Raw genomic sequence first — 17,434 nt, forward strand, 5'->3', positions numbered from 1 at the left:
ATTCTTCCATAGTGAGAGCGGTATCGATATCGTTGAAAGAGAACACCCCATACTTAGGATTCCAAACTGACAGCATGGCCTTTAATGCCGGGACTTGGACTTTGACTCGTATCAAGGTTGCAATCCTCCCATATTTCTTCTCAAATCGTGCTTTGACCTGATCAGGAAATGACTTCCAACCATTAGCCAGACCCTCAAGACTATTCATTCTGACCTCAACTTTGCTCAGGTCCAATGGAGGTAATAAGCCAGTATATCCTCTGGTGACATTGCTTCGTGGGGGCACTGAACTATGAGGTGGTTCGGGCCGCGGTTTAGCATTCTGTTCTGGTCTAAGAACTTCTTCTGCCGACTGACTCGAGGATGCCATGTTAAAAAAATGCTTATCCTTTTACAGACCTTAATTTGGTGATGCCTGCGGGAAAAACTTGTTAGCAGGGTAAATTCAGGTAATTTTGAATTATACTGTTGGCAAAGTGACACCTACACATTTATCAAAGTAGAAAAGTGTGTAGGTTTTTCTAACAGTATGATTCAAGATTACCCTAAAAAATAAGAACAAAATAAAACAAGTAGAATAGGGTAAGAGTAAGTATGCCCCTTTTGTCCTAAAATAGGGAGAGTCCTGGTACCGGATGGGTGCTGCCTAATTGGATAGTTCTATCTTATAAGGTAGCTTGCTACGGCTTCCAGCTATTGTGATAGTTTAGCTCAAGGTCTAATTTTCTAAAAGCCACAGGTTCCCAAATTGCCCCTACTGTAAACAGTAGAGCCCATTCTATCACCACGATACTGACGGGAGAATTCCACGGGTATCACAGTGAATAGAACGAGTTTCAATTTGAGCAAAAGCCTTCACGGATACTAACGGGGTAAAACCCACGGGTACCGCTATATGACTCCCTCCTACTTCTTAAAAGGGTAAGAAAGCCCAGGTATAGGGCTGGAGTGTGTGAGGACATCGTATGAGTGTTCAGTGTGTGAAGGGACACCTTTACCTCTTCCCAGTATGGGGAGTTTTTCTTTTTCTTTTTTTTTTAGACGAAAAATGCTGCAGAATATAAAACAAAAATAAATAAAGCGGTTAGCGAAAATAACAAACATCAATAGATTAAGGTTTTCGAATTTCGTAAATTGAACCTATCTAACTATAATTCTAGTTTATAGAAGCATAAAATTAAATCTGCTTTTGGACCTCTGGGCCTGGGTTGAAGGAAAAATGACGTCCCCAATGGAGTCGCCAAGCTGTCGCAAGGGTTTTGAAGTCGCCTGGACGAACACTCACCGAAGTGGGAAAGAGTGAGGAGTCGCCACTTTAATTTTGAGGGAAATTAAAGAAAACCATTAGTGAAATGCAACTTAAAATGAAACCACTTCAAATACAGATATTCTATGTTCGGGGTTCGTAAACGGGTGGAAAGGTGTTAGGCACCCCACCTCGTCCCTCAATGAGGGTGAGCACATTTAACCTTACGTTCTTTATAAATTAAAATCGATAGTTAGGGGGTTCGAATGGAAATGTTAATCCTTTTGATAAAAGGGAATATTTGATTTTTTACTAATTCGGATTACCCAGATACACAAGTAAATGAGACGACCTTAGTGAATTGATGGCGCGTAGCGGTTTTTTTAATTTATGGGATTATTTTGCGTATTTGTTAAAATTTGGTTTGAGAATAGGATGATAACTCCCCTCCGATCTCTTTTAGATTAAAATTTCGATTGGAGATCGGATAAGAACTCTCCTCCGATCTCTTTCAGATATTAAAAATTTTGATTGAGAATCGGATAAGAACTCTCCTCCGATCTCTTTTAGATTTTTAAAATTTTTTTATTGAGAATCGGATGAGAACTCTCCTCCGATCTCTTTTAAATATTTATTAGAATTTTTTATTGAGAATCGGATAAGAACTCTCCTCCGATCTCTTTTAGATGAATGAGAGTCGGATAAGGACTTTTCCGACCTCTTGAAATTTGATTACAGCTACTCATCATAAGAGCCTAAGACTAAGGGTTCTGACATTCGAAGATGCCGGGGACCCGAATAAGACTTCTTTTAACCCGTTGGTACCTTGTGACTAGATAGGGGATACCAGACTGAATTTTACCGACCTCCTATGTGATCGCCTTACCAATACCCTTCGGCAGGCAATGTTTGCTCTATTTCATTTGCTAGTCTGAAATTCAATATTACTCCGACCCCCCCCCCCCCCACCTTTACCCAGTCATCTTCTCGAGCTAGTCTGGTGGCTTGACTTCGCAATTCTCTGATTTATTATCCGAACGTTTATTAAAAAAACTCTTATGTTAAGATACTGCTACCAACATTTTATCAAACTACCTATACGTTACCCGTAACTAGAACACCTACATTAGGAAATAATAAAAGACCAAAAACAAATAAATAACATGAATTGATATATCAAAGATAAACTCAAGAGTAACCACCCACGTGGGACCTTCTAACATAAAACAAACTTTAACGAAAATTATGAGCGTAAAAAAGGAAAATAAAGACGAACACTGGATAAGGCAACGGTTCAGACACTCACCTGCAGGAAGTTGAACCTATTGAACTAACTATGGAGTCACGAATGTTGCAGAGTTTCGGGCTAATAATCTAGAGACTAATGCCTGCCTTGAAATGACGAATGCCTAGTTAGCATGTAATCGAACCGAAATGATAATGAATGAGATTGAGCTCAGAAAATAAAAGTGGATATGAAGGTGGTGAAAACAGAACTGAAACTTAAGAAAGGGTATCGCAGAGCAATGAACAAACTGAAAATCAAAAGTTCCAGTGTCCAATACTTCTTCAAAGAAAATACTTTAGAAAACTGGTTTCTAAAGTCTTTCTAGCTTAAAAATAGCAGAGTAGCAAAACTGAATCAATTTTCAGAGCCTTTCCACTATAATCACCACCCTTTTTCTTTGTCCTCTCCCTATCAACAGTTTTCATGCAGGTATTTATAAGGAACGTGTGCTCCCAATGAAAGGTCAGGATTCCCCTTGAAGGAGATGGAAGGTTTGGATCTTAAAGGACATGATCTGATGTTTGAGAATCAAAGAGAATCAAAATGAACGGCTGAGATCCTTTTCAGAATATTTGTCCTTTCTCTCTTCTAATCTGACGGCCCAAAATTTTCTTATCTAGGCGATCAGAAATTTGGGAATAAAGCGCGATCTTGTCGTCTTCTTCTTTGATCCAAGGGCTCCGGACTTGTCCTTACAAGTAAGATCAACGGTAGAGATTGAGATGCACAGGACTGTCATGACATACTCTGGCGCCTGTCAGCAATGTGGGCGATTCTGCAAATGAGACATGCGGAGGAGATTTGATCTCGTCTGCAACGCTTTAACTACCTAGGCTCTGATTATGACGACAGTCATGAAAAGTTGTCCTATTCTCTTTGCATTCCGATCTCCCCTCCCTTCTGATCTTTCCAATATGCTCTTTTTCCGAACTCTCATGCCGGGCCCCTCTCTCGATCTCTCTCATTCCATAGTCTTCTCATTTGTCCGAGTCGGTTCAGTCAAGGCATTTATTCTTTCAATTTCCGAGGCGTCCGCTTCGTTTTCTGCTAGCCATAAATGCTCAGACCTTCTCTATATATATATACCCTCGTCAGTAAATCCTCCCGCATTTCATTTTCTCCTCTTTCTCACTTTTCCTGTTCTAACTGCTCCGGTAACAATCCCGGCCATGATAGCTGCTTTTGATCTTTTCCCGGCTGTTCACCTTGTTCACCGACTGACAATTTTCGACCCTGGTGATCAGAAAATCATTATGGCCATATTTGATGATAGTGAGAGAACCGGACTAATTCACCGATCCAGATCGAGAATATCGATTGCGTTGACCCCGAATCGATCGGCCGATGCAATCGGCGAACCGATTTCGGGCGAGAAGACTGCTAAATTCCCTCCGATCTTTGGTGACTGCCCTTCGAAGTTCAATTGGCTTCTCACCACATTGGGTGTCCCGACAGTGGCTCGGTTCCGAGCAATAATATTGATGGTGATCTCTCTTATCCTCATGAGAGTCATAGTCACCCCATCTGAGTTGTACATCTATCCGATGTCGATGACCGGTCTCCTGATCAAACACATCTTTTGATTCAGCCATGAGACTAGGCTTTGACATAGGCCTTCGCTAGATAGGATGTACTGCCGATCTCTAGAGATCGCCCAAATGTTGTAATTTCCCCTTTAATGTAATCCAATCTCTAGAGATCGCCCAAATGATGTATTCTCCCTTTTAATGTAATCCGATCTCTAGAGATCGCCCAAATGATGTAATCTCCCTTTTAGAAATGAAATACAATTATCATTTTATTATTATTGCATTGGTTATTTTCCGATCTCTGATGTGTTCATCCGATCCGATTCTTAACTGAATAGCCCTTAGTCGATCTGTCATTCCAAACAAACACCTTAATCTGCCAGTCCTTTAACCAGCCGATCTCTCCTTATTCAATTATGGAATTTCCGGAATATTCATGAGACGTGTCAGAAAAAGCTGGCGAATCCCGCTAACCGATGCGCCGCTTGGGACACCGTGAGCATTAAATGCTCAGACGGGTATAAATAGGGGATGGGTCCGCCAGTTGCTCCCTTATGTTATTTTCAGCCTCTCGCGAGCGATTCCAATATCCTCTCGTTTTTTCAAGTTCTTCCGACACCGATCACACTCCGATAAGGGTTTTGATCTTTCTTTCAGTTTAAATTTTCTCTTTTCTTTGAAAATGAGCGGCGCCGAGGGTCAGAGAGCGGCGAGCCCCCCTTCCGTCCATGTCTCGTGGTCGTCAGATGAAGTTGAGGTGGTCGGACCGAGCAGGCGATCCGAACCTCCTACATCCTCTGTTCCAACCCGTGGTCAAGCGGGACCCTCAAGACAAACGCATTCTTCAGGGAGAGAAAACCTCCCCATGGACGAGCTGCCATCAATCAATCAAGAAACCGACTTGCAGTCGTTCAGCCAAGAGTATAACATTCAGCCCGATTCATACGAACTCATTAAGTGTCATGGCGATCTTCGAGCCGATCACTTCTTTGAAGAGAATGATATGATCATGGTATACGAAGAGCAATTAAAAGTCGGGCTGCGGTTCCCTCTTAACGATTTCTTCAATGAAGTTCTGAAATTTCACCAAGTGTGCATAGCCAAAGTTCACCCGAACTCATGGCGGATCCTAGTAGCCTTCAGAGGCCTTTGCTGAGCCAAAGGACTCAATCCTACAACTAAGGTGTTCGCCGAACTACATAGGTTAACTCGTCGAAAGGACGACGAGTATTGGTTCTTTCAGGCGAAGCCACATTGTTGGCTTTTTACCGATCTGTCTTCCTTCCTGAAGAATTGGAAGAATCACTTCTTTATTCTGAGGAGCAAAATTCCGAATGGCTTTGAGGGTTTCTCGCGTAGTTCGCATCGGGGCAGATTAATTCGAGCGCATCACCTGAATAGGAAGAAGGCCTAATGGTGATGGGCGAAAGATCGAGCGGCAGCGAAGTTCTCTTGTTTAGATGCGATGTGGCGAGCGCATCATTGGACAATGGAGTTGATTACTGGTGAAGAACGCGGGCTTCAGCTCTCTGACCTCGGCCTCGGTACTTTCTATATCTCTGATCTTTGGGCCTTAGCGATCTCACTGACCTTTTCTTTGTGCAGGTATGGCGAGCGGTGAGGCTTCCAAGGAAAGCCGAAAGCGCAAGAGAGAGGTCTCTAGGAAAGTGCGGGAGATGAAGTACGCCGAGACCTCTCAGACGCTGAGGTACGATCCGAGTGAGGTACAGGGAGGTTCGTCCCGACCTTCAGGACCACCGATCCCTGAAGTCGAAGTGGTTCGGTCTCCTCCTTATCAAGAAGAGCCGCCACCACCTCCTCCGGTTGCTCCAAGTGCGGAAGGGGGTTCTTCCCAACCACCTGTGAGGACCCTTTCCCGCGGCGCTCAAATCCTGATCCACTCGCTAGAGAAGAACCGGATGGTTAGAGAGAATCCGAGCTTTGCTAAGGTCTTGTGGTCTTCCATTTGCCTTCGGGAGGATCGGGATAGGCTAACCCCGAACGATCTCGATGATATCCTGACCCAGACTATGAGCCTGAGTGTGGAGAGTTTGGTGAACCAACATATTGTCCGGGAGAAGGCTCACCGTATAAGACAAGAGATCGAGAAGGTGGGTCATGAAGCAGCTTCCCTCCGATCCCAACTTTCATCCGCCCAAAACTATATAGCTGAAATTGAGGGGCGGATGAAGTTCTACGAGGATAAGCTGATCGAGCAAGCCCATGATCTTGAAGAGGTTCGGGCGCTCCGAGCCGCTGATGTCGCTCGCCTCACTGAGGAACTCAAAGCAAAAGAAGAAGAGACAGTGACAAAGGAGGCCGGCGCTTATGTGAACGCCCATGGGGATCTCTTGGCCGAGCTGAAGAAACGTTATCCTGAGGAGAACTTTTCCTGGATGATAGACCTGGCTCCGCAAGACGAAGAGGATAGCGAAAAGGAGGCCGAAGGTGATAGAGGGGGTGAACAAAATATAGAACAAGCTGGGGGTGATTCCCCCAACCGAATGATTTGTATAAATTTTTAATTTGAAATGAAATGAAGTTCCCCCTTTTTTTTAATGACTGAATGAGATCGGAAAGTATCTAAGTTGCATGAGCGCCTGATTGTCTGAACATATTAGAACAACTTGAAAGCAATTATTAACCTATGTATGAGAGATCGGTAAAACTTTGTAAACATGAGATCGGCCTAAACAGAGAACAAACACTGAACAGAACTTAAGATTATTAAAATTGGAAACCTGATCTGAACACTTAAGATCGGTAGCACCGTTAAGCAGGATTAAAACTTTAACTTTATTGAACAGCTATCCACAATATTTATGAGTGGGAAATCGAATGGTATGAAGAGTTAATGTTGGTTCAATTTCGTTTGACAAGAGAGATCGGAAATGTGATTGACCGGCCGAAAAACTTGGTTATTGATTCGAGAGATCGGATAGGATTTAAATGATATGGAGACTTAATACTAATTTGATTCCTTTTGCAGAGAGATCGGAAATGTGATTAACTGGCAAAGAGAGGCTTGGTGCTGGAGATCGATTTTAAAGTTTATTGATTCTGGGGATTGCGCAAAATATGGTGTCGACATTATTCATGATCGAACTTTGTGAACCTCAATTCTCATTATAGTAGGTAACATAACTGGAAACTGATTTGGGTAGGAACTTGGAAGTCTCGCATGGATCCCCTTGAAATCACCAAAGAAAACAAACAAAGGGAACGATTATAATTCCATGTCTACCAGTGAACCTAAAATGGTATGCAAACTTTGTCAATGAAAGAATATGATAGAGTACAATGCATATGCCCATCATGCCAAAAAATAAAAAGTTCGTGTATTCCATTTGAAAATGTTGTATTATACAAGACAATAACAAGCAATCATCAGTTGCTCTGCAATAAAAATCAAAGTATCAACCTGTCATTTCCTTTTCCTAGAGACCAGTAAATAATTACCAAGCATGATGCCGATCAGTGTCATGATAACATACCACACCTAAAGAAAGGCATCCTCCTCTTGAAGACAGAACGACATAAAAGATAAGTTCTCTTCGTTAAGTATCAGATCCGAGGATCACATTATATTTACGCTTTACAATACCACCGCGCAGGTCCCTTGACCATGCATTGCCATGCTAAGTAGCAGAAAGTAGTAGCATGTGAGATAATAAGTCTGGGAAGAGATAAAATGACAGAACAAAAAGGAACGACTCCCAAAGATTTGATAATGCAAGCAGAAAGGATTTCTTGCCGCTTCCCCTTCCCGGCAATAAGACAAAAGGATAATTTCAAACAATAGGAAAAGAGCTCAACACCCAAGGCTTTTCATTATTCTATCAAGCCTGTCAATAACAACTGCTGGAGAAGCATACGATCCACCAAGATTGATGGCATGATACTCCAATCCTTTCCACTGGGCAATCAATCGAAAATGTGGGCGCCTAAACTGGCTGCTAATGATCTCTAAAATTACTGTTTTTGGTGTTGCAGAAATTATATGAGTGAGACCGGCACCATGAGCACCAATAATAACTGAAGCCTCTTGAACGGCTCGTATTTGCTCCTTCATAGACATGTGTGCAAAAAATCCATTGACAAGATTCACGTTGCATCTCGCATGATTAGATGCCCAACTCTGTAATGAATCGAACACTTCTCCTTCATTGCTCAGTCTTGATTCAACTTTACCATGATGACGTGGATGGGCTAAATAATCTTCACGTCTGACAAAGAGGACATTATGACCTGAAACAGGCTTTTCACTACCATGTCTATTGACAGAGAAGCCAGAAGCTGCTCTAATCATTTCTCCCACCTCAGATAATCGGGCTGTTTTTCGGTCATTAGGGTTTTGCCAAAGATCATGCGCTGATGCTCCTTCACAATCTATATCTTCGCTTAGTCCCTTAAAGAGTGCAGTTTCATATCCCAGAGGAGATAGAACAACATGACGAAAACAAACTGGACCAGTAAAGTTTTTAGCATATCTGACACTTGAAAAAAGTGCTCTCCATGTTTCATCCAAAGGTGCCTGAAATTTTTCAAGCAGGTCAGCAGGACAGCCTAAGCTACTAAGAATGCAAAACAAAATTGAAAGAAAAAGAAGGAAAAAAAAAAAAGGGGACAGGGGTTGAATTTATAAAGATACAATACACCAAATACTTGATCTCAAATTTTCAATTCAATGAGTACGGTTATGTAAAGAATCCCTGCTGGACTTGCATCATCCAGGCCACATTCCCCAGCAAAAAAAAAAAATGAAATCAAACAACAAGAACATCCCAATTGACTGTGGTCATTCAACCTTAACTCGAGGAGGAGAAATTGCTAACTAAAGGCATTTTATGTCTAATATAAACAAAAACAAGAACAAAATATGATGAATATCTCATGAAGAAGAAATAGCATCTTGGCATATAAGTTATGGCATATTTGAATTTTGTCTAAAAAGAAAACGGAAAGGAGAATGGATACAAAGAAAAAACTATGCTCTATAAAATAAAATAAAAGACAACTAGAATAGGCCAGAATATCTTCAATTAAAACCATGTAATTATCAATTAAAAAATCAGGTCCTCCTAAGGCAGAAAAATGAACTTTTGTAATAGAATATTAAACACGTTCAGATACTAGAGGAGTAGGAAAGTGTCTTGAATTAGTCTAGTTATTGGAATTAGCAGTATCTGATGCCAACACATTGCTCAAAAGAAAGTTAGAAGGCAGAGAACAAGGGTGTGGCAGCTCCCACATGGAAAATCATTTAGATTTCTCGTTTTAAATGAATCATGTCTAGGACTAGGAATTGGATCACCCAAGCATGTTTCAAACTCAACTACAGCATACTGATTTCTAGAGTTGAGTTTATATGAACCACCAACAAATCTTTTTTACAACAATAACACTTGGATATATAATTCTCAAATGACAACTAGGCCTTCAATCTTCGCAAAATCAGAGCAGGATATTCATGCTTAACTAAGAACAGCAGACAATCTTTTATCGTTCACAGGAAACTTATGCTTCTTCACTTTAAAAGCCAAAACAATATTTTGAAGAAAAAGAAGCAGAGAGAAACATCAGCGACCAAACGATGAACACTCCAAATCATTGCAAGACCCAAATTGACACCTCTCCTGCAAAGCCTCCCTTTATTGGCCCACAAAAGTACAAAACCTATATGGAGATCCTAATTTAAGTACAAATGGAAGTCAGTTAAACTCCTGTCAATGTGTGGACTCCAGTCTATCTCCTGAAGCTTCTGAGTTTTCTTTTCGTGCATTTATGTTACCTATTCTCAACCATCATTTTTTTCTAAGTAAAAATAAACAAAAAAAAAAAATGAAGCTAATTAAGCAAGATAGAAAATACATACTCTGCAGTGGCCATCTACAAAAATCACATGAGGTCGATAAGGCAATTCAGTGACTCTAGAAGACACATATGCACTGTACCAATCTGTAACCGTGTGAAAAAGATTAGCATATTCAAATCGTATAACCAGAAGTGTTGGCTCCTCAATCCACTGTAAGCAAAACAATTACTGTCAGATAAGCACAATAAAAAATCCAAGAAAAGAACAATGACAACTGGAAAGGGAAAAGAACCAAATTTATTTACATTTACACCTGCCCTAACAATACTTAAAAGGCACCATTTTTATGGTAATTATCTTGATTCACAATTATGATTGCTTCCAGTTAATCAGGAACTGAACAGCTAGTAAATAAATCAATAATTAATCATTCCCATTCCTTAAATCACCTCCAAAGAACGAGTAACACAATAAATACTCTAACTAAATGCCTTATTCATCATGCATACCGTAAGATAAACAGAGTTTCTCAAAAATCCAAAATCAAAAACTTTATTCAAAATCCATAAACCCTAACCTGATCGCACTCAAATTCCTCATTATCCACGGCACGAATTGAACCAATCAATCCACGCATGGTATTCCTAGTAATCTCGCCCCCCGGGACACTAGTATCCAAGAAATCTCCTACAAGGTTTTTACCGTTCCTTCCAACCCCTAGAACCTCAAAGGCACCGTTTTGGAACTCAGGCAACTCCTCTTCCTCCGTTCTCCGCATGACCTCCTCTATTGCCTCCCCTCCTTTGGACATATGTATCCTTTCAGGCACCATCCGCACATTTCTTCCCTCGCATATGGAGCTCCGAAGCGTCTCGCTGAAGAAACAACGGAACCACCCGGAAGATCCACCGGGATTCGCGGGGAGGATGTCAATGCGGCGGTTGAAGCCGTTGCCAAAGTAGGCCTCGCAGGAGCGGAATGAGACTTTACGATTCCGAGTCCAGGGGAGATAAGACGGTAGTATCGGCCACGGTTTAAGGTAATGATTATTGCTAAAATTACTATTATTTTTATTTTGGAGGTGGTTGTCCTTCTGGGTAGGGCGGTTTTCCGTGAGGAAATGATGCCGGCTATCCAACAAGGAGGGGAGGTTGTTGTTAAGAGAAGGCCGATGGTGGTCGGAGTGGTTTTGGTGGTGGTAGGGTAAGGAGAAGTAGACAGAGAGAGAGAGACAATTGAGAGCGAAGAGGGAGAGAACGATCTTGAAGAGCTTGGAGTGAGTTCTGTCCATCGTTTTTTTTTTTTAACTCTCTAAGACCAGGGTCAATCCCTCTCTCTCTAACAACTCCAAAACCCAACTGGAAGTTTCAGTTGGGTTTGAGGATTTTCATCTTCTTACCCTCTTTTTCCTGTGGCTGTCGGCGGCGGTGAGGTGATGCACTTCGCTTTTTTCGGCTCACTGGGCCAATAGGTATGCGACGCGTGGTATTCTACAGCTCGAGGGAAGTTCTTTTACGCACCGAATATATTCAGACTCACTCACTTTCCTTAAAATGACGGAGAATTGATTTGATTCAATTTAACTTTTATAATTCGATTTGATTAATAATTTTTTAAATATTTAATTTTTAATTTAGTTTGATTTTTTTATTATAAAATTAAAAATAAATCAAATTAAATAACTTCTTTTATTAGATTTCTTAAGTTAAATCCACGTCTCCTGTTGCCTAAAGAGATGCCCAGGCCATTCCCCACCACACAGCGCAGTGCCCCTCTCAAGCGATTGCCTCATCCTTTCCTTATGCCTCCAAGCAATGCCTCCTTGGTGTGCCTCATATGCGGCAACAGGCTTCCAGGAGCAAGGAGATTGCCACCGCCACAAGAAAATCCTCCTCCGATGGATAGCTGATGTCAAAGCCAACGAAAGCAACAGGACATTCCTCAGTTATTCGAACTTCTTCAGTTTCTGGATAGTGCATTTAAAACCTTTTAACTTATTTTTGGCATGATAAATGTTTTTTCAATTACATTTTTAAAAATTTTAAAAATTTCTAAAAATCTTCATTTTTCAAAACTCATTAAATTAGTGGTTAATAAATTGAAAATCTCTAAATATTTAAAAAAAAAAAAATCTTTCCTCCCTCAAATATCAAATAATTATAAAAGTTTAAAAAGTCTGAAAATTTTTATTTTAAAAAATCTAAATAAAATCCTACTTTACCTACTTCCTTTCAAAGGGAGTATAAATTAACAAATTAAATAGATTGAAGTTAATTTTATTCAATTTTTTTTATCATTTTCATTCAATTTAATTTTTATTTTATAAAATTTTGATTTTAATAGTTCCACACCCCTAATATATATCATGATTTAATTTTATCCTAATTAAATAGCATACCATGTTAAAAAATTACATTAATATTGAAACTAACGTTGCTTTTTTTTTTAATATATTAGTTGAAGAATATATTCAAATTTAAATTTTAATATGCTTTAATTATTAAAATTTAAAATAATAAAATTTTTTATGAAAAAATAATTTTTTAAATTATTTTTTTAATAATATCTTAAATAATATTTTTCTAAAATAAAAAACACTTCTTTTATTTTGATGTGATTGAAAGAATTTGGCGTGTTAGTGATAATATAATTACACTCTCTTTTTTAATTGATTCTTTATTATTTTTTTAAATTGAGTTGCGTGCTTTACATGCCATGAAAATGTGATTGGAAAGAAAACAAACACTCTTAATATGTCAATTTTATGCCAATTTTTTTCATTTTGAGATAATGATATATTTTTTTATTTTAATTTTTCCTTAATCAACCAATAATTTCTCAATCAAATTACTACAAAAACTAAAAACCAAGGCTAACAGCAGCTTCAGATCTCCAATACCTAGCTTTCTCAAACCCATTAACAAAATTCTCAAAATCACCAATTGTTTGATCAATCTCTTCTTGAGTGTTCATAACAAATGGCCCCCATTGCACCAAAGGCTCACCCAGTGGTTCTCCTCCAACCAAAATGAACCTTAGGGTTTTAGATGACTTGTTCCATGCTTCCAAACCATCTCCATTCCCTAAAAGAAGAAGGTGGTGAGCTGATATTGGCAGAGATTTTGCATTCCCAAACATGCCTTCACCTTCCAAGACATACACAAAAGCATTCCAAGTTATGGGTATGGGTTGTTGAAGGTGAGCTCCTGGTTTCAGACTGAAATCCAAGTACATGGTGGGGGTCCTTGTGTAGATTGGTGATTTTGTCCCCAATGCCTCTCCTGCTATGACCCTAACCTTCACCCCATCTTTTGATACTTCTGCAATGTCCTTGCTGGATATTTCTTGATATTTTGGCTCAATCCTGTGATTCAAACAAAATTAAAGAATGGTTAAAGAAGCTTGAACATGATTAATTGTATGCTCAAAAAAGCTTCACTATAAAATGATCAAGATTCTTGAAAAACAATAAGAGAAGTGGCACAAGCATCCAATAGACAAAAAGGCAATAGCACTCTGCATCAGGCTGGAAGCAGAAAAGCCTTAGTGCTCCATTTTAAAGCATATGACTTTTTCTATGACTAACCCCGACTGAAACTCGAATTTGAGATTTTACGATACTAAAAACGACTCCAAGACCCCAAAATTAAAACTCATTTTCTTTTGAAAAAATATCGATCATGAAAAATCATAAGTGAAGCCAAATTATTCTTGCTTGAAATTTTTGAAACACTGAAAAACATAATAAATCTTGGAAATGCATATCAATAAGGTGTACTAACATCTTATGTTTTGAGGAGAGGTTGATCCACAACTGCAGACCCTTTTGGATTCCTTGAGCTGCAGGCATCTCAGAGTGAACAATCCCTCTTCCAGCAGTCATCCATTGCAAGTCACCAGTACATATGGTCCCCTTGTGCCCTTCAAAATCTTCATGTGTCATAGCTCCCTGTTTATTTAACAAGCAGCACAGAGTGTCCCTCACATATAAATGACAAAACTTCACCACTAGAGAATAAAACAAACAATTGAGCAGGTTTGCATGTTTCGCAAAAAATTTGGGGTGCACTCATTTGTCTGTAGACTCTGATCTTTCGGGATCTCACATCAATAATTATAATTTTAGCAAAAGATATACTCATATTTGTCTATTTAAAAAAAAAAAATCCTACTCCCTAACTCACGAGGTCAAGATTTGTTTTTCTATGTTGGGTTTTTCTTCTTCACTTTTGGTGCAAGTGAATGGAACTCTGGTCCCTTTGCACTTTTGTATTTTCTTGCAACACTGGTCAACCTGGACAACAGTGGCATTTTTGCATGACCTTCACTTCTTTTTTTCAGGCACCATTTACAATTTTCAATCCATAATTTATATATTATGAGTTAAAATTTTAAATTATTAAACTACTGATTTAATAACACCTTGACTTTATCTTAATTAATTAACTAATAATTTTTTTGTTTAATATTTAAACTCGATATCTAATAATAATAATAATAATAATAATACGATTTCGATATCTTTAATTTAAAGGTGATTCGTTGGGGGATGACATCTTAAATGTTATAAAATACATGTATTGACTGAGTAAACAGAAACCATAATCAAGTGATTGATTAGTTTGACAGGTTAACAAGTGTGATGTATCTGACTTCATCTGTTGATTAATATTGCAAGTGTTTTAGCTTTTTATTTAAGGGGAAAACAGAGCTGATAAAGTTTCTAATGACAGAAAATAAATGAAATTGGCGAATTATCAATTTCTGTACCTGCAACATGTAGGTAACTGTCTCGAATCCTGTGAAGAGAAAATAGAAAAATAAGAATCAACTCATTTTCATTGACAAAAGACAGGGCTAATTTTCTCAGGAAAAGAAAATATGATCAAGAATTCAAACCTCTGTGTGGATGATCAGGGAAACCAGCTGGGGCTGTAACTGCAATATCAAAGAAGAAGAAGAAGTTAAGGTAAGCGATGACCTTTGCAGAAAGAACCGATTACAGTTTCAAGAAAACAAACAGAGTAAAACAGAGCACTCACCAGAGAACTCATCCAATACAAGAAAAGGATCAAAGTACTTCAATTCAAACCTATAAAATAACCAAAACCCATGAATCCAAACACCTGAAAATTAATCATCTTTGATCTTTTTTGTTTCTCTATATCGCTTACCTTCCTATGCTCCTTCTAACAATGGCTCCAAATCCTTCATGTTGAGGCCTAGCCAAGAACTTCCTGACCACTTGTCGTGGTTCTTCAAGAACACAAGAATTCTCTATTAGAGGCATTTCTTTCTTTTCTTTCTCTATAAAAATCTAAGCTATAACAGTAACCAGAGATTTCAAATGTGAGAAGCAAAGAGAAAAGTTTCAAACGTATAAATAGATTAATTACATACAGAGCCTGCTCTGTTTTGGAAGGTCAAAGGAAAGTTTTAAGCGGCCAAGCCAATAAGACCCACATGGGAGTTTTCCTTGCGCTGAAGAGACCTTTCTTTCTTTAGTTTTATTGGATCGTATAACGTCAGCTTAGCGTTGGGATGATGTGTTTTGGATCACAGCTTTTGGATGGGTGACACGTGTCCAATCAAGGTTCATGGGTCTCATGTTCTTGGTCAAGGTGTGATCCTAGGTGGACACATACGTCAGCATGATATTAGATTGGGACCTACAAACTTGTGGACCCAGAGATGATTTTATTGGTCCCCCTATTTGAAATGTGATATTGAGTTGGGATATTCTTTTATTTCCATAGGGAAGGTTTGACATCTTTTGGATTGCAACCCACAATTTCAATTGTTTGGTTGTTAACAAGAATCCAGCTGCTCCAAATTATGTGTACATAGCAATTCCTTCTATTATTATCAGTCAGAAATTATTATTTATGTGGTCTTACTTTATTTTTATTACAAACAAAAATTTTATAATAAAAAATAATTGTTGAAATAATCTTTTAATTTTAAATTTGAATAATTTCCTTTTTTTTATTTTAAACATGATAACTTAAAAAGTTGTATTAAACATGTTTGATAATGATGAAAATTTCTGTCTTTGATTAGTTGGAAATAACTTACTTATATGAAGTTTGATACGTTACACTTATAAATTTATCAATTTATTATTTAATTTATTATATTTTAGATTATTTTATAACCATTAAAATATAACTTATTTAATTGGTTATATAAATTATTTATGCTAGTCAAATTAACTTGTGTTTTGATAAGATTAACATTGAGAAAGGAAGCCATTTAAACCTAATAACGCCTAAGCATTTGATGATTTTTGTTATGTTGCATGAAACGATAAAAATAATTAATAAATGATTTTTTTTGCTATTGATTTGTCTCTCTCAAAACTTATTTTGGTAGTTAAGACGTAAAGAAAAGGAAATATCTAGTCACACTGTTGAACTAATGATTCGTTTATCGTTTGGTTGATGGGAAAGTTGGAAGAAAATTCCAGTGGATGATAATGGCACATCGAAATTTAATTAAACACCACATTTCAAACCCCTTTTCTATGGACAAAATCATACCAACTTTCTATTTTTCTCTTTCACCTTATGATAACAACAAAATTTATAACCAAAAGCCGAATCTGTCAATTTCTCTTGTCCACAATGCTCACTTGTTATTGCAAATAATTTTCAACTGATTAAATAATTTTATAAATTAATTTCAATTTAAATTTCGATATTTTATAATTTTAGAAATAATTTTAATATTATTAAAATAAAACTTATTAATTAATTTTACATATCTTTAATCATCTCATCTAATATGATATTATCTCATTAATAAAACTTTATATATTTATTATGCTCTATTTATTTCGTATAAAATAGATTGTATATATGAAAATTATTTTTTAAAAAATATTTTTTATTAAAATATCTTTTATTATTTTTATATATTTATGTGATGTATGAATAAAAATTTTTAAATTTTAATAAAATTATCAAAATTTATAAAATATTATCTATTTTAAAAAGAAAAAAAATCATATTATTTAAAAATGGCTTAATTTTTTTAATTAAGAAAATATTTGATGTTTATCTATAATATTTTAAACATGGGCGAATCTACCTGCAAGTCAGTGGGGTCATGAAAAGTTTATATATAAAAAAAGAAATTCATCTAAAATATACTAATAAAATAATAACAATAATGTATCTAATTTTTTTAAAATAGTTATATAAAAATTGAAGTATTATCAAATTAAAAAGACAAATTTAAAATATTTTCTCTATATATTTATATAAAATTTTAATTTAAGTCCACTAAAATAAGAAAGTAAAAATATATTCTTAATATTATATTCCAAAAAAAATCTAAACTATTATTTCAATATTGTTTTTCATCTCGTTCTCATATTCATAAGAATCAAAATATTTTTTTTAATATTTATTTCTTTTTTTTATTCATCATCAAATAATTTTATTTTATTCCGTAATAGATTTAAAACTTTAAAAGCTTATTAATATGAATATTGTATTACTTCTTGTTGTAAAATACTTAAATCTAAATAATTCCAAAATATATGAAATCGTCAA

General features: G+C 37.1%; 2 protein-coding genes across 2 annotated transcripts; both read right to left on the reverse strand.

The window, feature by feature from the left end:
* Window positions 1-7,379: 7,379 nt before the first annotated feature.
* On the reverse strand, window positions 7,380-11,416 carry LOC110665200 (beta-1,2-xylosyltransferase). The gene is made up of 3 exons (XM_021825225.2): window positions 10,456-11,416; window positions 9,939-10,088; window positions 7,380-8,597 (listed from the first exon to the last, which is right to left on the reverse strand). The coding sequence occupies exons 1-3, from the start codon at window positions 11,167-11,169 to the stop codon at window positions 7,875-7,877; spliced, it is 1,587 nt and encodes a 528-aa protein (XP_021680917.2). The 5' UTR covers window positions 11,170-11,416; the 3' UTR covers window positions 7,380-7,874.
* A 1,214-nt stretch (window positions 11,417-12,630) lies between these two features.
* On the reverse strand, window positions 12,631-15,324 carry LOC110665199 (pirin-like protein). The gene is made up of 6 exons (XM_021825223.2): window positions 15,053-15,324; window positions 14,921-14,970; window positions 14,778-14,816; window positions 14,649-14,677; window positions 13,661-13,827; window positions 12,631-13,242 (listed from the first exon to the last, which is right to left on the reverse strand). Exons 1-6 carry the CDS (start codon window positions 15,166-15,168, stop codon window positions 12,738-12,740), a joined length of 906 nt encoding a protein of 301 aa, XP_021680915.2. The 5' UTR covers window positions 15,169-15,324; the 3' UTR covers window positions 12,631-12,737.
* Window positions 15,325-17,434: the final 2,110 nt, after the last annotated feature.

Source organism: Hevea brasiliensis, chromosome 4, assembly GCF_030052815.1.
Source record: "Hevea brasiliensis isolate MT/VB/25A 57/8 chromosome 4, ASM3005281v1, whole genome shotgun sequence".
Taxonomy (NCBI): domain Eukaryota; kingdom Viridiplantae; phylum Streptophyta; class Magnoliopsida; order Malpighiales; family Euphorbiaceae; genus Hevea; species Hevea brasiliensis.